This window comes from Mixophyes fleayi, chromosome 9 (assembly GCF_038048845.1).
Source record: "Mixophyes fleayi isolate aMixFle1 chromosome 9, aMixFle1.hap1, whole genome shotgun sequence".
Lineage (NCBI taxonomy): Eukaryota > Metazoa > Chordata > Amphibia > Anura > Limnodynastidae > Mixophyes > Mixophyes fleayi.
Window position 1 is genome coordinate 43,323,213 of NC_134410.1, and position 24,300 is coordinate 43,347,512.

Below are 24,300 nucleotides of genomic sequence, written 5' to 3' on the forward strand. Positions count from 1 at the left end.
AATAGTAATAATGTATTGTGCTATGCTTCCCCCTATCATTGGTATTTCAGCGCTATGTACCGCTAATTTCTCTGGTCTCTGGCTCCAAGCTCCTTGACAGCAGTTAAGTGTCTATGCACAGTATGTACTAAAACAATTGGTTACAGCTGTCAAAAAGTCAGAATATTCAACCCTTCAGCAGAGGGCAGGTGGCACTGGATTCCAGTAGCACTTAATGCCAGGTCACAGCAAAATCGATACAATGTCTTATTGCTTTGTTTTAACTAATGATGTCACCATCTGCGCATTTATGGTGGCATCACAAACTCCACATGCCTCAACTTCCAAACAGTTGAACGAAAAGTTCAAGGGCGGTCATTAGGCTTACAAGATATAAACCTGTACCCTTCCAAGAAGTGAAGGATGGTCATTTAGTAATGGCAAAAAATGTGTCACAATAGCTTTTCTTTTCCTTTTGCGTTGTGTTGCATCTGAGTTAGTTAGCTCTGTGTGCATACAAGCCCACGCACCCAAAATCGTTTTTTTAATTTTCGAAATTGGAATTATAACCTCTGCATGTTTTCCTGTAAAGAAAAGTTACGTTAAAGCGCTGCCTACTTGAGTTTGTATCAATACCAGTCTTAGTAGAGCAATTTTCATAAATGCCTACAGCTTCCCCAATCTCATTGGCCAGCCAAACTACATCTGTACTCTCAAAGCTGGCATCTTTACATGCAAAGCAGCCATCTTTTGGGCACCGCAAAAGCAGACACACAATGAAAACATGATGCATTCCTTCACAAACACAATAGCTCTCTTGTGTTGTGTGTGGCACAGTCTAGAACAGTTAGCAGAGCATCTTGAGGAATGTAGGTTTACAACAACAGAAGTTCTGAACTTAGATCTAAGAGTTAATATTTTTTACTAGAACTGTACAAAGCCATCTCAACTTTTATAGCTATATAAATGTTCATGTTTAAATAACGGATACAATAATACATTATCCGCTGAAGTAACTGTAGCTGTAGTAGTAGTGTTAGATACATACGGAGCTGGGAAAAATGTGATTTTCTAGAGAACTGTTTGCTTCATTTACCTGCCATTGAACTGAATGCACCTCAAATGTCCCTCAGTAATATATCTATGAAAGAAATTGTGGGCAATGCATGATGGGTCATAGGTCTAAACAATACTAAATTCAACCTGTATTGCTTTGAACACCTTTGTGTATGTCCCTTGGGATTTTAAAAGCCTCATTTCAGGTTGCATTCATGTTCTTGGTCATGCCAGGGGAATAGAATGGAGCAGTGTGGGGGAACTATCCATATGCATGTACAGTCTACAAGGCTGCATTAGCAAACTCATCTCTGGCTGCCTGCACAGACATGATTAGAGCATGTACAAGTGCAGATCATAGGTTTTGCATGCCAAAGAAATACTATTCTTTTTTTTTTTCTTTACAGATGTACACACATTTCAAATTTATATAATTGTTTGTCACTGTTAGTTGTTAATGACCTCTAACTGTACAAATAAATTTTAAATCACTTTGTCCTTATAAAAGAACACACCAGCGATTATAATAAGGTGAATTTTGTACATAGTATAAATATATATGTGTACATATGTGCATGATTGCAGAAGACATTGTCTAGTCATAATACTATTCATCAGTTTAATTGTGGGGCCATCAATAGGCCTATTGTATTTTTTTACATGATTGTAACACCTAATTTAGTTACAGCAAATTTGCTCAGTTACTTGGTAACATAACTGCAGTGTAAGAAGTAGTTACATGAACCAGCAATTACTGCTGATTCTTGTAAACAATGAAGAATGAGTACTCTGACAGGTACCAAAAATAGCTGCATATAATAATCAAACTAATGGAACTCTAAACTTTTTTGTAGTCATAATAATACTTAATGAATCTTTGAAGAGGTTTATGTTTTATTTTATTTTATTAAAGTGTTACTATTGCCACATTTTTTACTGTCACTTTTTTTCTTCCATTTATCTATTTCAATAAGAAAAAAACTTTGTATTTTTTTAAGCAGGATCCATATATACATACTCTAACAATTCCGCAAGGTATCCTTGTTTTAACGAGCATGTTATTCTTTGTAAAGGTTTCGTAAGTTAAAATGTTTTGTACAGACCTTAACTGTTACAATGTTGAAGCAATTAATACCATGCTGTGGTTCTAATGTATGAAGTTCCATTTTTATTTGCAATTATTTTTCTTTATTTTTGCTTTGAATGTATACAATTGTAACCTGCCTGATTTTTTTGCTTTGTATTTAATGTGTTGCACAAATTACATTTTAATCTTTTATTTTGTTCATGACAAAGAAAATCTGTAATTCCAATGTATAAAAATGTAATGTTTTAGAACAGGGAGGTGATACACCCTCATGTGCTAAATGGTCTTACCTTTCTGCTGCTGCAAAAGGATCCAGCAAAGCTTTTCCCAAATTAAGCGATGCCGACTCCTTTGGCAGTTGGGGGCTTAAGTGCAGTTCTGATGTTTTTAAATACAATGTCTATGTATAAATAATGTTGTCTCACCTGGTATGTCTAAATCTCTCATAGAGGGATTAATTATGCTACCGGAACAACAAATTATTTAAAAAAAAAATGGTCAAATAAAATTTTTATGAAAAAAAACAACCTGGTATTTAATTAATCATTTTCGGAATTTGGTTTATCACAGTCCAACTTGTAATTGAGTTTTGTAATTAGGCACCTAAAGCACCTTCCTTAAGGCACTTGTAGCAAGAGCTCCACACACTCTATCACTAGCACCACCAATTTGTAGCTAACTGTACATACTTTGCCACATCACCCTCCTGCCTGACCTCGGCTATTTGGATTTAGTATTGACACTAGTGCTTCCTGGAATGACTTGCCATGGCTCCATGCATTGAGGTTGGCAACGTTACTTGCCACATAACTAGAACTATCTGTAGTAGTAGTGACGAGTGCCGGATCAACACTGGGCTCATAATTGTACTCAGTATATAGGATTAAATGTTACACTACCCCTGAAGCACATAAGACACATATGACAATAAGATTTTGGGTGGAAATGGCAACATTACAAATGAAGTCACATTGTTAGAATGTTAAAAAATGGTCATAAATAAGTAATAAATAATTTTAAATAAATACAATACATTCAGAAGCACATTAATAACTTAAAGTAGCCCTGGAAAAAATTCTCAAAGTTGCCTCATGTAAGCTGGGCCAAATCAACTGTCGGAGAGGCCAATACAAAATTAGGCATAGTTAGCGAACCATTATCCCTGGCCACATTGGTAGTAGGCAAGGTCAATGCAGCAAGTTTTTAGCACAGACCCTACTAATTACCCTGCAGCTAATTTCTACTAGTCCGTTGACTAAATTCAAACACTGGTATTGTTTAATTTTGACCAGTTTCTGTGGTGAGAAATGAGCTGCAGGCTGTCACTGCAGCATGCACTGACAGACGTTTTCGGGATTTCTGTGCAAGTCTGGCATTTTAGGACCTATATACAATGCAGAGAGCATCCTGATGACCTATATACAAAACAATGAACATCCCAGAGACCGATATACAATGCAGAGAGCATCCTAGTATCCCCCATACAATACAGAGAGCATTCCATTGACCAATAACAATACAGATAGCATCCTGGTAACTGTCATACAATACAAAGAGAACATAAATTATATGTTAATACATCTAAGTGATCAGCATACAATACAGAGAGCGTTCTAGTACTGATATAGAATACAGAGAGCATCTAAGTGAGCTCCATACAATACACTTTACATACACACCAGGTAAGGGGTCGGTATTTTCATGTATGCATTGAGTAGAGTCTTGGTTATGAAGATGGCTATTGGTGTCAGAGACTTATATCTCAGCAAACATAATGATCAGGGTGTTGCAGGAGACATAACCCTTCTCTCAAACACTTATTTGAGGCCAAGGCCATGCAGATGCTGATGTTCTTCTCAGCCTGTTTCAGGCTCTTTCCTTTGAGGCCTAGTTGCACAGGGGCAATGGCGGAGGCCCCATTAGTGCTGAGGAACTGGCTTTAACTAAGCAACCTGTTAAGAGTGAGACAGTTCTTTGCTGGAGGATTTCCCTTTTGGGCTGCCAGGCAGGAGGAAGAGGGAACTCTGAGGCTCAAAAGTTATTCCATGGGTGAGGGGATGTTTGTCAGATGTGGGAGGTTGGAGAATGTGGAAACCAGTTACCTTGTCATCAGCGGCCATGGTTTATGACTAACGTAGGGAAGGATGGGGCTGGAGAGATATTTCTGTGCTATGCTCCTCCAGAGATCTTCAGCAGATCCAAGCAGCGGTTCCCAGTTCTCAGTCTGTCTCTCAGCTCTCATCCTGCCACTTAGAGCTGCTTATCTCTCAGCTGGTGTCTCTAACAGCTCTAAGCTCATTTCTCAGCTTTTCTGTCTCTCAGCCTGTTTTTATCACATAGGTCTCTCTCACAGCTGTCTCTCTCTCTCTCTCGACATGTCTCTCAAATCCACCTCTTTCTCAGCTCTCAGCCTGTCCCTCTCATAGCTGCCTCTCTCTCAGCCTGTCCCTCTCAAAGCTGCCTCTCTCTCAACCTGTCCCTCTCATAGCTGCCTCTCTCTCAGCCTGTCCCTCTCATAGCTGCCTCTCTCTCAGCCTGTCCCTCTCATAGCTGCCTCTCTCTCAGCCTGTCCCTCTCTTAGCTGGCTGATCCCTCTCAACCTGTCCCTCTCATAGCTGCCTCTCTCTCAGCCTGTCCATCTTATAGCTGCCTTTCTCTCAGCCTGTCCATCTGTCATGTGCAAGCTAATTTTTAGGCATAAATCTGCAAATATATGTTTGTGAATTACTTCCTAGAAATAGTGAGACATGGTTCTCTTAGGAGCTGTTAGATCAAGGGGTTTTGTGTATGTTAAACCACCCAGGGGGGCTGGTAGATAAGGGTAGCACCTTATACCATTTATGGCAGGATGGCAAATGTGAATGCCTTTGAGGAGATCTCTTGCAAGACAATGAAATCTCACACATGTTTGGGAGGCCCCAGACAGGCCGACTGCAGAGACTGGGTTGTATGTTAATGACAGATTTAAGCTGAATAAGGGCACAGGAGAAGATCATATCCTTTTCTCCAATATCATACATACCAGAGGCATGTGTGGTATGCAGATGAAGGGAAACTTAGGACCTGTTGTGTGAAGGTAAAATCATGTTCGTAAACCATACTGTTGAAAAGTTAGGACGGTGTAAAGAAAACTTGACTTAGAGGTATTCAAACAGCAAAGTCATAAGACCCTAATTTGCATTCTTCCATCCTGTTGGTTCTGACCTCACAGGGAAGGGGGCTGGGGGGCCCTGTAGCTTGACTTTAAAACTGTATTGAAAATGTAACCCTGGGTTCTTCTTCTGAGGGAGTTTAATTGAAGAGGTTCCATTTTTTCCTGCTCCTCCCGGCACCACAAACTTGATTCTAAGTGAGGTATCAATTCTGTGTTTTATCCTTTTTATTTTATAAGAAACAATTGCACTCTATTTGTATGTCATTTTATTATCTTTTTATCTTAAGCATTGTGGATGTATTTTCCATATTAAATTACACTTAATAAGTTCTAGTCTCTGTGTTCTTATGAATTCACGCGACAGTTTGGTCCAGACGCTACCTAATTGAAACTGTGCAAACCTTGTGGTTTAAGTAAACTCTGATTAAAGTAAATTGTGTTGGATTAATGCTAGGGAGAACCGAAGGCTTCCTAAATAAGAGTGTCAGCTCTTATCCGAAACAACCTTGGTGGTGGTAATTAGTATCGCAAAGCTAGTGTGTGGCATAGATAGGGAAGGATTTAATCATTTTAGACAGACCAGGTGGTTGTCTTTGTGGTTGACCCTGTGTCACATATGCGTCACGCAGACTCAGGTGAGTGCTGTTCGTGACAAATTGGTGGCAAGCTTGTGGGATATATTTTTAATTTTTTTTTAAGAATTTAAGTGAATTAGGGTTGTGTGATCCCTGAGAGAGGAAATACAGACTAATTCACCAGAGACTGAACTCAATGCTTAAAACATTATAAGACATACAGCAATTGTTTCTTTCCCTCCCCTTCTCTTTTTTTTCTTATCTTTTTTTATTTGGCATTAAGCGGAGGAGATGGCGGCTGCATATAAACGCTTGACAAAGGAGGCGCTGATTTCAGACTGTGAGGATGGAGGAATTCCCACCAGTGGCAAAAGCAAGGAGCAATTGATTGAAGCTCTTGTGCAGAGGGATCAGCAACTCACAGCTGTGTCCGAGGAAGAGAATAGCCAGAACTCAGAAGTGGACCTGACTGTGGGTATTCCTCAAAACCAGGGACTGTTAATTTCGGATGATTCTAATGGTTCATGTGTGGACACTGCTATGGATGTTTATTTGCAAACTGCCCTACAATATTTGGGCCCAGCGGACATTACAACTAAAATGCAACTCATACAGCAGTTCCAGGAGAAGGAAGCTGCTGACCGTCAGGAGAGAGAGAGACACGCTGCTATGGAGGCAGCAGAGAGGCGTGCTGCTATGGAGGCAGCAGAGAGGCACGCTGCTATGGAGGCAGCAGAGAGGCGCGCTGCTATGGAGGCAGCGGAGCGCCAAGCAGAGCGACAGGCAGAAAGAGAATCTGCCGAGCGAGAGGCAGAGAGGAGATATGAGCTGGAGCTTGTGAAGCTCAAACGCCAGCCAGAGACCAGAGATGCTGGTATTAGCAGGCCCCGTCCTGAGAATTTCCCTGTATTGGAAAAAGATGGGGATTTGGATACTTTTTTGCGGGGTTTTGAAAAGACATGCAGACAGTATGGACTGGCCAAAGATCAGTGGGCACAATATTTAACCCCTGGTTTGCGAGGTAAAGCATTAGAAGCCTTTGCAGATCTTCCACCTGAGATGGACGGAAATTATGAGGCAATCAAAAGTGCCCTGTTGCAACGCTTTAACATCACCCCAGAGGCGCATAGGCAGAAATTCAGAGATTTAAAACGCAGTGCCTCTGACACATATTCAGGACTTGTGGCCCAGCTGTGTGCTTCATTCAAACAGTGGGTTGGAGGGCTACAGATCACCACCTTTGATGCTCTGCAAGATTTGATGATCCAGGAGCAGTTTCTGACTTTGTGCCCAGCTGAAGTGAAGGAATGGGTAGTGGATCGTGACCCTGCATCATCTGCGGAAGCAGCTAGACTGGCTGACAAGTACACTGTCACCCGGGCCCCTGCAGCTAAAAGAGGAACTTTTGTGCCAGGACAGTCTGCCTGGAAAGGGGAGCGGCCCGGAGGAGCACCTTCACCTGCTGTTGTTTCTTCATCTTTTGGGAGGGTGGGGGCCAAGCCTGTTCAGGGAGATACCCGCCGTTGTTTTATTTGCAACAGGACAGGGCACCTCAGTGCCGCCTGTCCAGACCGAAAGACATCTACAGCCTCCACTGTGGGGCCACCTCCTCCCCGGTCTGCTCCAGCTGTCCTGTGTGTTGCGGGATCCCAAGTGAGCCGGAATGACAATCTGCAAACGGTCACTGTCGGTGACAAGGTAACTGTGGGGTTAAGAGACACGGGTGCTGATGTTACCCTGGTGCGTTCAGAGTTGGTGGGGTCATCGGATATAATTCCAGGGAAAACTATTGCTGTGCGCGGGGTGGGAGGGATACACCCTGCTGTGCCTATGGCCCGGGTCTATCTGGACTGGGGTGCTGGAAGAGGTCTAAGGGAAGTCGGGGTATCGGACAATATTCCTACAAATGTTTTGCTTGGAACTGATTTAGGCAGGATGTTATCTCGTTATGTTGCTAGTAGTGATGTTGTGGACTCTGAACGTAACCATGTTTTTTCCCAGGTATCAGGATGTGACAGGGAAAATGTTTGTTCAGTTGTATCTGAAGTCTGTAAACTAGGATGTGAGAAGGAAAATGATTGCTCAATTGTATCCGACCTAGGTCAACTGTCTGTATCCAAGGAGTTAGGGGATGTAACTATTTCCTCAGTGTCAGTGGTCACACGTAGGCAAGCAGAGAAGGATAGGTCCTCACAATTAACTCCTGAGAGAGAGGTAGAAAGTCCCTCTGACCCAGAAGCTCCCCCTCTAACCCCCCTCCCTCCAGCACCTGCAGTTACAGACGCCTTACCTTTATCACCAGACACTGAGCAGCAAGTGAGAAGCCAGGCTTTTCAACAAGCACAGCAGACTGACACTACACTGGAAACACTGAGGTGCCTAGCAGGCAGTCCTCCCACTGAGTCTGATAAAGAAAGAGTGTTTTGGGAACAGGGAAGGTTGTATAAGGAAAGTGTAGCCAGAGATGTACCTGAGGCGGGGGTGATGGAGAAACGGCTAGTGGTACCCCTTATGTATCGGGAAGGGTTACTCAGGGTAGCTCATGAGGTCCCGCTGGCAGGGCATTTAGGCATAAAGAAAACTAAGTCTCGCTTAAAGCAAAAGTTTTACTGGCCAGAAATGGGCAAAGATATTGCCAATTATTGTCGATCTTGTCATGCCTGTCAGATGGTGGGGAAGCCTGGTGATGTGGGACACGCCCCTCTAGTGCCCCTGCCAATAATAGCAGAACCCTTTGAGCGGGTAGCTGTGGACATTATAGGACCCCTTGCCATTCCCAGCAGCTCTGGAAAACAATTTATTCTCACTGTGGTGGACTATGCCACACGGTACCCCGAAGCGGTGGCCCTCTCCTCCATACGGGCTGACAAGGTGGCCGATGCCCTCATATCCATTTTCTCCAGGGTAGGATTCCCCAAGGAAATGTTAACTGATCAGGGCACACAGTTTATGTCTAATTTAATGCAAAGCCTTTGCAAAAAGATGCACGTGGAACACCTCATAGCCAGCCCCTACCACCCACAGACTAATGGCCTGTGTGAGCGTTTTAATGGTACTCTCAAACAGATGCTCAGAACCTTTGTGGAGTCCCAGGGGAGAGACTGGGAGAGGTTTCTGCCGCACCTCCTGTTTGCGTACAGGGAGGTGCCGCAGGAATCCACTGGCTTCTCCCCCTTTGAACTCCTGTATGGGCGCAGGGTGCGCGGTCCCTTAGATCTGATCAAAGAGGATTGGGAAGGGAAATTAATCACCCCCGAAACCTCCGTGGTCCACTATGTGGTGCAGTTCAGGGAGAGGATGCAATCCCTAATGGGGATGGTGCATAGTAATCTGAAGGCTGCCCAGACTAAGCAGAAGCAATGGTATGACCGCAGTGCTAGGGAGCGTATCTTTGAAGTGGGTCAGAAAGTTCTGGTATTGGTTCCTATGCGGCAGAATAAGTTACAGGCTGCTTGGGAGGGTCCCTACTTGATAGTTCAACGCATCAATGATGTCAATTATGTGGTAGCCAGGGATGAGGGACGGAAGAGGCACAAGGTATATCATGTGAACATGATCAAGGCCTACCACGAAAGGGGGGTCTCTGTATTAGCTGTATGTAGCTTACCTGAAGAGGACCAGGAGCCAGACCCCTTGTTAGACTTAGTAGCCTCTGCCAAGAGTGGGAGATCATTAGAGACCACCCAGCGTAGTGAGAGCTTGACAGAAGTACAGCTAGATCAGCTGTTTGTGACATTGAGGCCCTATCAGAATCATTTCACAGGGAAGCCAGGGCAAACACATCTAGTTGCTCATCATGTAAACACAGGCGATCAGCCTCCCCTCAGACAGACAGCTTATCGAGTTTCCCTGGAAGTGCAGACAGATATGAAAAGGGAGATTGAAGAAATGTTGGAGTTAGGGGTAATTAGAAAGTCCCACAGCTCCTGGGCTGCACCAGTAGTGCTGATCCCCAAAAAATGTGGTGGAACCCGGTTCTGTGTGGATTATAGAAGGTTAAATGAGGCTACTGTGTTTGATGCCTATCCCATGCCCAGGATAGATGAATTGCTAGAACGGTTAGCCCACGCTCGCTATATAACCATTATGGATCTGAGTAGGGGTTATTGGCAGATCCCTCTGACGCCTGAGGCTCAGGAGCGGTCCGCATTTATCACCCCGTTTGGTCTGTATGAGTTCCTGGTCATGCCCTTTGGGATGAAAAATGCCCCTGCCTCCTTCCAGCGACTTGTTGATAGCCTGCTAGAGGGCCAAGAGAGGTATGCTGTAGCCTACCTAGATGACATTGCTGTGTTTAGCCAGACCTGGGAAGAACATTTGATCCACTTGAGCAGTGTGCTAGCTAAAATAGCGGGGGCGGGTTTAACAATAAAACCTGAGAAATGTCAGATTGGTATGAATGAGGTGCAGTACTTGGGGCACCGAGTAGGAGGAGGTACCCTGCGTCCCGAGCCAACTAAGGTAGATGCTATTGCTGCATGGCCCACCCCTAAGACCAAGAAACAGGTTATGTCCTTTTTGGGGACCGCTGGATATTACCGAAAATTCGTGCCCCAATATAGCTCCTTAGCTAAGCCCCTAACTGACCTTACAAAAAAGAGGTTGCCCCAAGTGGTGACTTGGACCCCAGACTGTGAAGAGGCATTCACCGCATTGAAGTCTGCACTTACCCAATCCCCAGTATTGCAGGCTCCTGATTTTGACCGGAGGTTTACAGTGCAAACGGATGCCTCCAACTATGGGCTGGGAGCTGTACTCAGCCAAGTGAATCAACAAGGGGAAGAGCACCCCATACTGTACCTAAGTCGGAAGCTGCTTCCCAGGGAGGTGGCCTACGCAGTTGTGGAAAAAGAGTGTTTAGCTATAGTGTGGGCCTTGCAAAAGTTGCAGTCCTACCTGTACGGACGGGACTTTACGGTAATCACAGATCACAACCCTCTCAGCTGGTTGCACAGGGTGGCTGGGGACAATGGGAAGTTGCTCCGGTGGAGTTTGACCCTCCAGCAATACACTTTCACTGTTCAGCACCGAAAAGGGAGCCACCATGGTAATGCAGATGGATTATCCCGTCAGAACGAAAGCCTTGTGTCAGGTGAGCAGGGAAAATCGTCTTGTAGGTAACAATTTCCCTGCCACCCTCTAGAACGGGGAGGTGTCATGTGCAAGCTAATTTTTAGGCATAAATCTGCAAATATATGTTTGTGAATTACTTCCTAGAAATAGTGAGACATGGTTCTCTTAGGAGCTGTTAGATCAAGGGGTTTTGTGTATGTTAAACCACCCAGGGGGGCTGGTAGATAAGGGTAGCACCTTATACCATTTATGGCAGGATGGCAAATGTGAATGCCTTTGAGGAGATCTCTTGCAAGACAATGAAATCTCACACATGTTTGGGAGGCCCCAGACAGGCCGACTGCAGAGACTGGGTTGTATGTTAATGACAGATTTAAGCTGAATAAGGGCACAGGAGAAGATCATATCCTTTTCTCCAATATCATACATACCAGAGGCATGTGTGGTATGCAGATGAAGGGAAACTTAGGACCTGTTGTGTGAAGGTAAAATCATGTTCGTAAACCATACTGTTGAAAAGTTAGGACGGTGTAAAGAAAACTTGACTTAGAGGTATTCAAACAGCAAAGTCATAAGACCCTAATTTGCATTCTTCCATCCTGTTGGTTCTGACCTCACAGGGAAGGGGGCTGGGGGGCCCTGTAGCTTGACTTTAAAACTGTATTGAAAATGTAACCCTGGGTTCTTCTTCTGAGGGAGTTTAATTGAAGAGGTTCCATTTTTTCCTGCTCCTCCCGGCACCACAAACTTGATTCTAAGTGAGGTATCAATTCTGTGTTTTATCCTTTTTATTTTATAAGAAACAATTGCACTCTATTTGTATGTCATTTTATTATCTTTTTATCTTAAGCATTGTGGATGTATTTTCCATATTAAATTACACTTAATAAGTTCTAGTCTCTGTGTTCTTATGAATTCACGCGACAGTTTGGTCCAGACGCTACCTAATTGAAACTGTGCAAACCTTGTGGTTTAAGTAAACTCTGATTAAAGTAAATTGTGTTGGATTAATGCTAGGGAGAACCGAAGGCTTCCTAAATAAGAGTGTCAGCTCTTATCCGAAACAACCTTGGTGGTGGTAATTAGTATCGCAAAGCTAGTGTGTGGCATAGATAGGGAAGGATTTAATCATTTTAGACAGACCAGGTGGTTGTCTTTGTGGTTGACCCTGTGTCACATATGCGTCACGCAGACTCAGGTGAGTGCTGTTCGTGACACCATCTTATAGCTGCCTTTCTCTCAGCCTGTCCATCTTATAGCTGCCTGTCTCTCAGCCTGTCCCTCTCATAGCTGCCTCTCTCTCAGCCTGTCCCTCTCAAAGCTGCCTCTCTCTCAGCCTGTCCCTCTCAAAGCTGCCTCTCTCTCATCCTGTCCCTCTCAAAGCTGCCTCTCTCTCAGCCTGTCCCTCTCAAAGCTGCCTCTCTCTCAGCCTGTCCCTCTCAAAGCGGCCTCTCTCTCAGCCTGTCCCTCTCAAAGCTGCCTCTCTCTCAGCCTGTCCCTCTCTCAACCTGTCCCTCTCATAGCTGCCTCTCTCTCAGCCTGTCCCTCTCTTAGCTGGCTGATCTCTCTCAACCTGTCCCTCTCATAGCTGCCTCTCTCTCAGCCTGTCCCTCTCATAGCTGCCTCTCTCTCAGCCTGTCCCTCTCATAGCTACCTCTCTTTCAGCCTGTCCCTCTCATAGCTGCCTCTCTTTCAGCCTGTCCCTCTCATAGCTGCCTCTCCCTCAGCCTGTCCCTCTCATAACTGCCTCTCCCTCAGCCTGTCCCTCTCATAACTGCCTCTCTCTCGACCTGTCCCTCTCAAAGCTGCCTCTCTCTCGACCTGTCCCTCTCATAGCTGCCTTTCTCTCAGCCTGTCCCTCTCATAGCTGCCTCTCTCTCGATCTGTCCCTCTCATAGCTGCCTCTCTCTCGACCTGTCCCTCTCATAGCTGCCTCTCTTTCAGCCTGTCCCTCTCATAGCTGCCTCTCTTTCAGCCTGTCCCTCTCAAAGCTGCCTCTCTCTCAGCCTGTCCCTCTCATAGCTGCCTCTCTTTCAGCCTGTCCCTCTCATAGCTGCCTTTCTCTCAGCCTGTCCCTCTCATAGCTGCCTTTCTCTCAGCCTGTCCCTCTCATAGCTGCCTCTCTCTCAGCCTGTCCCTTTCAAAGGTGCCTCTGTCTCAGCCTGTCCCTCTCATAGCTGCCTCTGTCTCAGCCTATCTCTCACAGCCCTCAACCCGTGTCTCACTCAGAAGGCATTGGCTAGGCATAACTGTTCACACCAAGAGAAATAGATGAAGCAGGCAGCCTTCCACAGACAGGCAGACATATTGGAGGGAATTCAATTAGCCGCACAGTCGTGAAGACATTTCAAGGCGATGTAACATCACAGATTTCTCCTCACACCTCTATAAATCCACAATGTTGAGGTTCTGTAATACCTGAAAATGTGGACAACGTAATTAAATTCCCCCATAACCAATAAATCTAGACTGTAGGCTCAGCAATTGATTACAGGACCTGCTGCAGCTCACCATGTGCACAAAAAGCGGACAAAAAAATAACGCTTTTTAACCACTTAGAATTGTTTAAAAATATATATAATCAAATCAGGATACATTACTGTAAAATCATAATATTTATTAAAAAAAATTAGATATATAACCAAAAATTTAACATAAAAATAAAAGAGCAAACATATCAAAAAATACCTTATACTGACCTGTAAGCATATCAATGAACCATTAATTCACTATATACTTTATCTGCAGAAAAAAACATTCCACCAAATGTTTACAATAATGGCAATTGGAAATTATGACACTTTATAATGGTGTCAACAGGTTGTATAAAACATTTCCTTTTATAGCTGTCACCTTCAATAAATAGAGGAAAGGTTTTTTAATAGCAATGTCAATAGCTAACAAGCTGTATGTTAGAAATATCAAATTCTATTCACAAGGTAAAATTACCACTTTTTCTGCTTTAGGAATCTGAGAATCCCCATATCATTAGGAGTAGATGCAGAACCACGGATCTTGCTCACCGAGCTTGTCAGCTCCATGTTAGTCCTGTTCTTCGTATTTGTCTGAACCAATGATTGTTATTTGTTATCAACTGGCCCGTTTCCTTTTTAGGAGTACTGATCACTATAGAATTGGCAGTGTCAGTGGAAAACAATCTTAGGGCACAGCAGGGCTCAATGGTTGTATATTAATTCTAATAGTGTTAGTGAGGAAAGTGCACACAGCCTGTCAATGGCTCACTGCCTCCAGGCTAGCCTCAAGAATCCCTCGACTTTTCAGGAAAAATCCCGGTAACGTCTATGACCAATCCGTCTCTGAATACATTTTAAATCGGAGTGCCTGTGTAACTTCCACATTGCAAGACAATGACATAGAAGGAGCTGTTGAGCTTATCAAGTCCACATTCACGTAATTAGCATGTTTTCGCTATTTATCTATATAACTCTCATGTAACTACACACCTCAATCACTGTTTCTGGCAATAAAGACAATATTTTTGTCTATGTCTGAGAAATGCTGTCTCTCTTATTACAAGGATAAAATAAACTTTAAGCACCTTTTAAACATATTTTTTGTCTTGACACAATCACCACTGGTGGGTGGTTCCATAACAAGACACAAGATGAGCTGCTAGCAATGTCCGTTCTCACACTGTATTAAATTGATGGGCAAGCTTTAGCTAGCCTATCCAAGGAATGGCGAATGGGAGCATGACCTGAAGTTACCATCTGCTCATCATAGAAACTTTATCGATTTCACAGAGGCACCACTTTTGTGAGCCGTTTAACTAATCAGTTCTGAAGCCATTTGGTAACTTTATGGGCAAATGTAACCATATCAAGAGGAGTAAGATAGATGAGATGGAGATTTCTATAAGCTAGAGCCAGGATGTCTCCATCTGTTCACCAAATAAACTTCAGATGCATAAAAGGAGCATTTTTATCTTTTACACAAACAAAATATCAAGGTATTTGTATGACACTGGATTTGATGTAGACCGTCAAGTCAGTTGTTAACTTGATGAGCAAATGATAACTAGAAAACCCCACAAGAGGACTTCTAAACCCATGCCTGGAAGTCACCATCTACTCACCAACAAGCTCTACAGCCATGAAAGGAACATGTTTAGCTTTTTATAAATCACTACCTCAGGGTACTTATTTACAGGATGAGCTACTCAGCTCTTAAGTTGATTATTAAATTGGGCAAATGAGAGCAAGTCAACACCACAGAAGGGCATATAAGACTGTCTCCACAAGTTACTATCTGTTCACTAAACTAGCCTAAAATCTATAAAAGGAACATTTTAGCTATTGTAACTTGCTGCTCTTGGTGGGTGTACTTTTAGGGTCTTTCAGAGGGAACCTCTGAGCAATCAGTGTTGTGAGTTTTATTGTTGTTATTGCCATTTCTGACACAGCTTTTACCTTACCTTTCTTGTGCTTGCTGTCTGTAACTACTGGTTTGTCCATAGTCCGATGCTACCTAGTGAGGCAAACGTGGTGATTGCAACCTGTATGTGACTCACATGAAATATCAACACCTTCTTGCAGTAATATTGGTTGAAGACCAGTTGCCCATTAGATTCTAGAACTAATGTAAGCCAATGTCAATCACTCACAAAACAATGGGTGCATGATACCTGCTTCAGTCTGTGACAGCTACCAGCACTACCTCCAAGTACTTGTATGACAAATGAGCTGCTAGCCATGTCATCCATCAAGCCATTTGTTAACTTGATCGGGGTATATGAGCTACTCAACCCCACTGAAGGCCCAGAATTCACCACCTCTTCAATATCCATAAAGGAGCATTTTTCAGCTTTTACACAAGCACCTCATCAGGTTTCTTGTATGACACAGAGGCAGCTGATAGCTTTGCCAGTGATCAAGCCGTTTGGTAATTTTATGGGAAAAGTGAGCTAGTCAACCCTACCAGGGGACTTATCAGACTGGGCCAGGAAGTCAACATCTGTTTATGAAATAAATGTAATACATTGACACTAAAAGAACATTTATCTTTTACACAGACACCATGCCATGTCAGCCATCAAGCAATTTGTTAACTTGACAGGCAACTGAGAGCTAATTAATCATAGAAGGATCACGTTTGTAAATCAACATCTGTGACCAATCTTTTCATGTGTCCAAACTTTACATGTCACCAAACGTTACATGTGAGCTAGTTAAACCAATGAAACATTAACATTATTTTACACTGATATTTTAACATTAATATAAGAGGTAAAACTAATATTCCAACATGGAAAAGAGAAGAAAATACCCCTTAAAATAGAAGAGGGAAGTTGGGGGCATTTCAATGCTGTTTAAATTCAAAGGGCTTCCAGAAAATGCCAAAAAGCAGTAGTGATAGCTCTATGGTGTAAGTCGAGATGGTCACTGACCCCGTGTTTTGGTTTTGGATTCGGTTTTGGATCTGGATTACCGTTGTGTTTTGGTTTTGGTTTTGCAAAACCGCCATTGCGATTTTTGGTTTTGGTTTTGTTTGGTTTTGTTTTGCTATTTTGTTGGAAAATCAATGTTTTTGGGCCTAAAATAACCCAATTTAGTGCTCCAACTGTTTCATAGATAAGTAATCTAATTGTAGAGGTAATAAATCATCCAAAAAACAGTTTTATTCCTGGTAGGTAGGCCTTCATTTATTCTACACACAAAACAGATTGTCTTCCTCTCCATCTATGCATATTGGCAATGCAGCCATCGTCTTTGGATGTATATTACACCCTACACTTATAGTTAAATATGTAAAGAAATGGAAAAAGGCAGTTTTCTTTCTGTCTCTATAGGCCCCCCTCCAATTGTTTACAAAACCAAAAAATTCAGCCGTTATAGACTGTACAATATTAATTGAAATGGACAAAGCCAGTTTGGTTTCTGGCTCTCTAGGCCCCCCTCCACTTGTCGAAAAAAACAAAAAATTCAGCCGTTATAGACTGTACAATATTAAGAGAAATGGACAAAGCCAGTTTGGGGTCACTCTGTCTATGACACCCTACCCTTAAGGATAAATTGCCCAAACAGCAGCCTTTCAAGACGGTACGTGATATGGAAATGCCGCAAGTACCTTTCCTCTTTGGGGGTAGATTGCACCCTACACTTACATAGAAAGTTTTAAAAAGATGTTATCATCATCATCTTCAGCTTCACCCTCATCAGTGTGTACGTCATCATCACAGACTATCAATTCATTGCCGTTTGAATCCGCCATTAGAGAACAGTCAGTTCTTGGATGGTGAAGGCCTTCCTCGTGGAAGATGTAGTTCATTTTTATAAACATCATTTTCTCCACATTTTTAGGAAGTCACCTTCTACGGCGATCACTGACTAAATTCCCTGCTGTGCTGAACACTCGTTCAGAGTACACACTAGAGGGTGGGCAGCTTAAGTATTGCAAAGCAAGTTTGTACATGGGTTTCCAAATGGCCTGCTTTTCTTCCCAGTAAGGAAAGGGACTGTCTGACATTTCCATATCAACTACCTCTTGAAAGTAATCCTCCACCATTCTTTGCATGTTTATACTCGTATAGGATGGAGTTATGGGCAAAGTGACACCTTTTTTTGAAAAATCCTTCAAACCAGCCCAGATGTTAAATTGTTCTGGTCTGCCCCCTGTGTCTTCCCTGCTTCTTTTTGGGAAATTTTATTTTTTACGAGCAGCAGCAGCTTGAGAAAGTGAAGGAGGACACGTCGTCAAGCCGAGTCCCAGTTCAGCGGCCAACTTGCTGAGCAATAGCTCCTTGCAAAAGTTCACATCTCGTTCATTTACAAGTAAAGACTCAATGTAGGTCTTAAACCTTGGATCAAGCACAGTGGCCAAAACGTACTGATCCGAGTTCAAGATCTTAATAACTCAAGGATCATTGTGAAGCAAATGAAGTACTTGATCGACAAGGCCAACATACTTGCTGAATTACTTGCTTTCAACTCCTCCTTTATTTTCTCAAGCTGCTTTTCCAATAGTCTAAAGGAATGACTTGGCTCAAACTAGCAGAGTCTGCACTCACCTCACACGTCACAACTTCAAATGGTTTCAGCACCTTTCACAGCACTGAAAGGATTCCCCACTGTGCAAGAGTGAAATACATCCACCCTCCTTTCCCAATGTCATGGCTTGTGCAATATGCTTGGATGGCTTTGCGCTGTTCCTCCATCCTCTGAAGCATGTACAGGGTGGAATTCCACCTAGTTACCACCTCTTGCTTAAGTTGGTGGCAGGGCAAGTTAAACTGCTCTTGGAGCTGTTGTAATCTCCTACATGCTGTGGCTGAATGCCTGAAATGGCCTGAATTTTTACGGGCCACCGAAAGCATCTCCTGCACCTCACGGTTATTTTGTAGGAAGCTCTGCACCACTAAGTTGATGGTGTGAGCAAAACAGGGAATGTGTTGGAAATCACCCAGCTGTAATGCTCGCACTATATTGTTGGCGTTATCAGAAATGACATACCCTGGGGAAAGTCCAAGTGGTATAAGCCATGCATCAATCACATCTCTCAGTTTGCGTAACAAATTGTCAGCTGTATGCCTGTTAGTGAAGCCGGTGATACAAAGAGTGGCCTGCCAGCTTCATTTATTGTGGAGATTGGACGCAGATCTAACACTAACATTGCAGCCATGGCGTCTGTGATTCGCTTGGCGACTGGGTGACTGCTGTCATATTTGCTTCCCCTCGAAAATGATTGTTTCACAGTTAATTGCTGAAATGTAGGACTGCTCATTTTCTTGACCTGCCTCTGGGATGACAATTCACCCCCAGCAGCAGCAACAGCAGCAGCAGTGGGACTAACACTTTCTTCAGAGGAATCAATAATAGTGCAGGAGTCATTCAGCCTTAAGTGGGATGCCGGGCTAACTCCGAGCGCTACTGAGGATATTGATGAGAATGGTGTGGTGGGTGTATTTTGTAGCCGTCAGTATGTCGGTGACCGGAGGGTCTTAGCTGATGATGGAGTGCTTGTAATTTTTTTTGGAAGAACTTTCAGCTTTTCCCAACACTTTGCCATGAACTTTCGTTAAATGGCGTAACATAGACGAGGTTCCAAGATGGTTAAGGTCCCTCCCTCGACTGACTGTGGCTTGACATACACTACAAATGGCTATACAGTTGTTGTCTGGATTTGGGTAGAAATAATTCCACACATAAGAAGTGGATTTTTTTTGTTTTATGGCCAGGCATGACAATGGCCTTTTTCTTGTCACGTGCCACTGGTGCAGGACTTACACAAACAACCTCATCCTCATCAACATCCTCATTAGCGCCCTCGTCACCTACACAAATCTCCCCCTCATCCTCTTCTAATTCCAAAGTGGCATCCTCAATTTGTGTATCACCGGCTACACTCGGGCTATTAAGGCACACATCAGCAGAATGCTCACGATTAGACATCCCACTGTTGGATGGACTCTCCACAGGGATTGGTGTAATTTATGAATCAGAGCAAACATTATCCTCTAATGCCTTACTGTTATCTTGCAGCTCGGCTTTGACGCATAACAGTAGTTGTGCACCAATTATAGGCTCGGTAACTTTTTGGGATCTGCCACTAATAGCCAAAGGTGAAGGCCTCATTCTCTCTTTGCCACTGCGTGTGTAGAATGGCACGTTGGCAATTTTTTTTTTATCGGCACTTAACTTTTGCTCAGTAACACTTCTTTTTCGCTTCAACACAGGAAAAAAAAGTTTTGTTTTTGTTTTTTGGACTGATTTCGAAATACGGTGTAGTTTGACATCGCCTTGCCCAGATTACGTACTGGGAACACTAACATCAGGACTAGTGACAGAACCTGGTTGCTCATTCTGCTCATAATATGTGGACTGCTTTGAATCCATTCTCAGCCCAAAGCATTTGCAGTGCTAAAAATTATTTGGTAAGATACTGCTGACAGATAGTAATTTTGACAGCCAAAAATATTTATGCACAATTATGGGGGACACCCCAAAAGCACTAGGGAGTGCCAAATATTGAAAAAAAATCCTCTATCCTCCTCTCTTCTCTAGCGATTTTTGATAGCTCAATTGGAATAAGAATATTGTATTCTCTGTCCCTGCTCTAATCAGCCTGTGATTACACCCTGCTCTCTCCCTCTGTCAAATGGCGATGGATTGCTGTGGAGGCATGTATTTATAATCTTCAAGTATCGCGAAAACCGAGCCCCAAGATCCGACGACGTCACACTGATGTTCGGCCTCAATTTGGATTCCTACTCGGCTCGGTACTCGGATACCCAAAGTTCGGGTGGGTTCGGTTCTTGGGGAACCGGACCCGCCCATCTCTAGGTGTAAGCACTGTAATACACTTTTGAAAGAGTTAGCAGTGATGCAGATGGTCAGCTGGGGAATTTTAAGTCATGTATATGATAAATTGTAAGGTAAATTTTTTGTTTTAAATGTCCCCCTTGTTTTTGTTTATACTTGTTATGATCATGTGCTTGCCTCATACCCTGATAACTTAGGAGCTGCTTATGGGTAGGGTGCTGAATTAAAACTTGCCACGGTCAAGTTACAGGGACATGTCCGTTGTTCCTTGGACACTGGGGTATGTAAGATTATAAATGTAAGTACTTTGATTTATTTTTGCGTGTTGGTCTATTTCTCTTTTGGACCGCCCCAACCTTAAATTAAGTGCTCTTTTTTTCAAATAGCGCTGTGAGCGGAGACAATGGAAACTTTGAAAGAGAATGCCTTTGTTTGGGGTTGAGAATGAAAAAGAGAGTCACATACTCAGGTGGACCCACATCAGTAGATGGTCAGGTAAGTGTGTGGGCTGTGCTGACTGCATGACATGAACTTGAGGGAGTGGTAACACGTAGTCATGAGAAAAATAAATGACTTGAGCTCAGGCTGGATTCAAAGCACAGGGCAGAAAGCAACTAGAGAGCATGGATAGCTATTACTAGCTGCACTCCATGTGCTCGATCAGTGTGTGAAAGGAGTTGAAGGCTGTGTACAGTGCTTATCTAAAGAGAGAGATGTCTTTAAAGAATCACATAGTTTCTAGGGAAGTGATTGAAGCAGCTACAGCTCATGTAGATGAATAGGATAATAATTGTTCACCATTATCTCTGAGAATGGTGAATGCAAAGACTTGCAGTTTTCAAATAACCAAAGTAAAATTGAGTCATAGGGGCCTATTTATGAAAGTAAAAAATGTGTTCCATCCCCGAAAACTGACGTTTTCAGGGATTAACCTCAAAATTATTATTTACCATCACTGCATCGCAGTAGATATCATAGATATCTGCTGCTTTGCATATCTCTTTGTTTTCCTGAGCTGCCCCCATAGCAGTGTATAGACACTGCCCAGTATCACTATTTACTAAAGTTTGATAAAAATATTTTATAATTTTTTTAGCTGAAGCTGGCATACATTATCATAATTGAACAGTTTCAGTGCTGTCAGCTCTGCTCTATAGTTGCAGAGAGAGAGGAGAGATGGTTGTGCGCATGCCCAAGGTTTTCAGCTGGCCCATGCGCACTGGAATGAGAAGAGAACCCCGTGGATCGTATACTTCTTTGGAAGTGAAGAGGCCGTGGTAAGTATGTTTTCCCCTTCACAGGAACAGCAGTTTTTTGGAACTGCTGTTCCTGTGTTGCTTTTTTCATGAATATGAGAAATAGTTCAATCCTTATCAATGCGATAAGGATTGAAAACTATTTTTCATTTTATGCAGTGGTCGATAAATGTGCTCCTAACAATCCCAAGATTAATTTGTGTAATACATATTTAAAGGGAACACCCAAAGAAAATAACTTGTCCGCTAAAATATGTGTGTACTGTCAATGAATCAGAGCAATAGTGCAATGAGAAGAATAGAGAACCATTCACTGAAATATCTGTGATAAGGATCTTACATTCAATTTCTGGGGTACAGTGACAGAGGAATATGTTGTTTGAATGGAATATGTATAGTTGGTGATTGTATGTGATATAAATGAAATAAGGTGAGAATATATGGTTATGGTTCATTTAAAATGGACATGAGTACTATGAGATATAAATGGTATATGAGGTTTATAATGTTGTGAAGTTTCTGTGGGCCATATGGAAGTATTATGCTGTGTTATTTGTATTAGGAGTCTCCACCTTGTCTTGAGGGAGAAAAAATGGAGGACGGGCGTTATTTGCCTTACCCACAACCCCCCTCACCACACACTACACACAATGCACACAATGCAAGCTTGTACCCACAACATAATAGGTAAAATTGATTCAGGCACACCGTCACACCACACAATACATGCTCACGTACACACACCCTTAAACAGTGATTCTGACACAAGTACACACACATTTATACAATAATTTATACATTTATAAAGCAGGCAATGAATATATTGTATTGTATTAACATCAATGCTATAAAAACTATGTGAATAGAATAAACAAAATCTTTTGATGTTGTATAATATACTTTGTTTACTGAAACTGTTTTATATTATGCATAAGTGTGTTACAATTAGAATGTTGATCGAGAGTACAAAACATTTTAAATGAAGATACATCTTGCGTGTAGTCATTCTTGAATTTATAAGAATAAGCTTATTATATAAACATTGGTCCTGTGAATGTGGAGCTGAATAGGAAGCCTAATCCTTGGGTTAAACCTGAACTACCTTTGTAAGGAGTTTGTTGACAGTGGTAGTCATAAATACGTTATTAAATGGTCCTCAACGCATTTGCCATTCTATTAGGTAACCCTTCACCCTTTAACAATCTGAATGTTTTCTGGTAATGCCTTATAATTGTTACTAATTATAAAGTGAAATGGGAGGAATTACAGTTAAAAGGATTAACAAATAACATAACTGTGGTGAATAAAGCATAATCATAAGGAATTGCATTGTAAATGCTGTATATCAAATTAATGAATTTTGTAAGCTAAGCTGTAAAATGAGATGCCAGATGTACTGGCCTGTGTTACAAGATAACATTGTCACCTATAGGGGAACTGAACAGTCGTTAGGGAACCATTCCTAGCAGGAGTTTCACATAAAGAGACATAAGCTGTGTGACCATGGCTTGCAATTTTGTATATAGACAAATATAACTGCATTTTAAAATTAACTGCTTACAATCAATATAATTAGCGATCAAGCAAATATTCATAAATAGGATGAAGAAGGGCAATCTATACATCCTATAAAATTTTCAGTAACGCAGAGAATGAGATAAAATGAATATCAACTCAACTAATACACTGGACCTATGCCTGTTTGGTATCAATAAATCAATAAATTTGTATTCAATCTATACATAATAAAACTGGGTCTGTGTGACACTCCCCAGGAAAGATATGTTACATTTTTAGTAATGGGCATTAAACAGGGAAGATGTAAATCTTGGCTGTAAAATGTGTCACAGGCCTCCTTTGGGGATCACTTCACAGTAGGAGGGGAAAAGTGACAAAGTGTCTTTAAAAAGATGAAACCACTTGCAAGAAATTGTTAGTCTTTTTGGAAATCAAGTCAACATTGATAAGCTGTCTATCTTCCAAGCCAATTTCCCTTGTCGCAGAGAATACAACTCGTATGTAAGTTTATACTCTGGAACTTTATCCTTTTATTTTAGATGTTTTGTGTAAATTTTGTCCTCTATTATTAATTGTTTTTATAACCTGTAAACATTCTACCTTTGTATATTAAAGCTAACATTTAATAAGTGCTGTCCTTATTGCTCTAAACAAATTCACTGCCTGTTTAGAATAGGTTGATTGCTTGGCTGTGTTAAGCCTTTAAATACCAGTGTGGGAAGTGTTAACTCTTTAAGCTATCAGAGCGCATAGTGGGCGCAATTGAGTATTTAAGGCATAAGTTTGCTACGGGCCTTATACGTAGCAAATGACAGTTGGGGAGAGGTGTGGTAGTGTATGCTTGTGTTGGGAAAAGGGACCAGTTATATCTTTAGCTGAAGAAATAGGTGAGAGTGAGATTGAGCCTGGAATCCTGTGTGTTGCCTTACTGTAAACTTACAAGTTTTGAGTGCGCTGAGTGCAGTTGGTGACAGGTACAGGTTGTCAGGAGTGGTTTCTTGACAAACTAGAAGTGATATATTGTGTGACTGTTTGATTATTTGATAAGTTATTAGATCAGAGGCAGCTATCCCTGACAGAATACTGTTCCGTTACTGTTTCATTTGCAATTAAATAAGTTTTAACAGTGCAAAATATATTACAGTCCTTTGTGGGCCTGATTGTGTGAGTAGAGTGAAAAATATGGATGAAAACTTTAACAATCTCGCTCCTGTATCCTTTTTTTTTCAAACTCTTTTTTTAGTTACTATCTAACAACGAAAGAGGAGGTTTGCAGAAGGTAATATAACCTTTAACATACAGCTCAGTAAATAAAGCCTATTTC

The 24,300-nt window shown here is 42.2% G+C and overlaps 1 protein-coding gene across 1 annotated transcript in view; it reads left to right on the plus strand.

Moving 5' to 3' along the window:
• Positions 1-6,428: 6,428 nt before the first annotated feature.
• The window catches only part of LOC142101822 (uncharacterized), a 35,957-nt gene continuing 18,085 nt past the window's right edge, over positions 6,429-24,300 (plus strand). The window contains exons 1-2 of the mRNA XM_075186262.1: positions 6,429-8,386; positions 10,451-10,943. Coding sequence (XP_075042363.1) covers positions 6,452-8,386; positions 10,451-10,943 — 2,428 coding nt within the window. The 5' untranslated portion in view covers positions 6,429-6,451. The remainder of the gene's footprint in view (positions 8,387-10,450; positions 10,944-24,300) is intronic.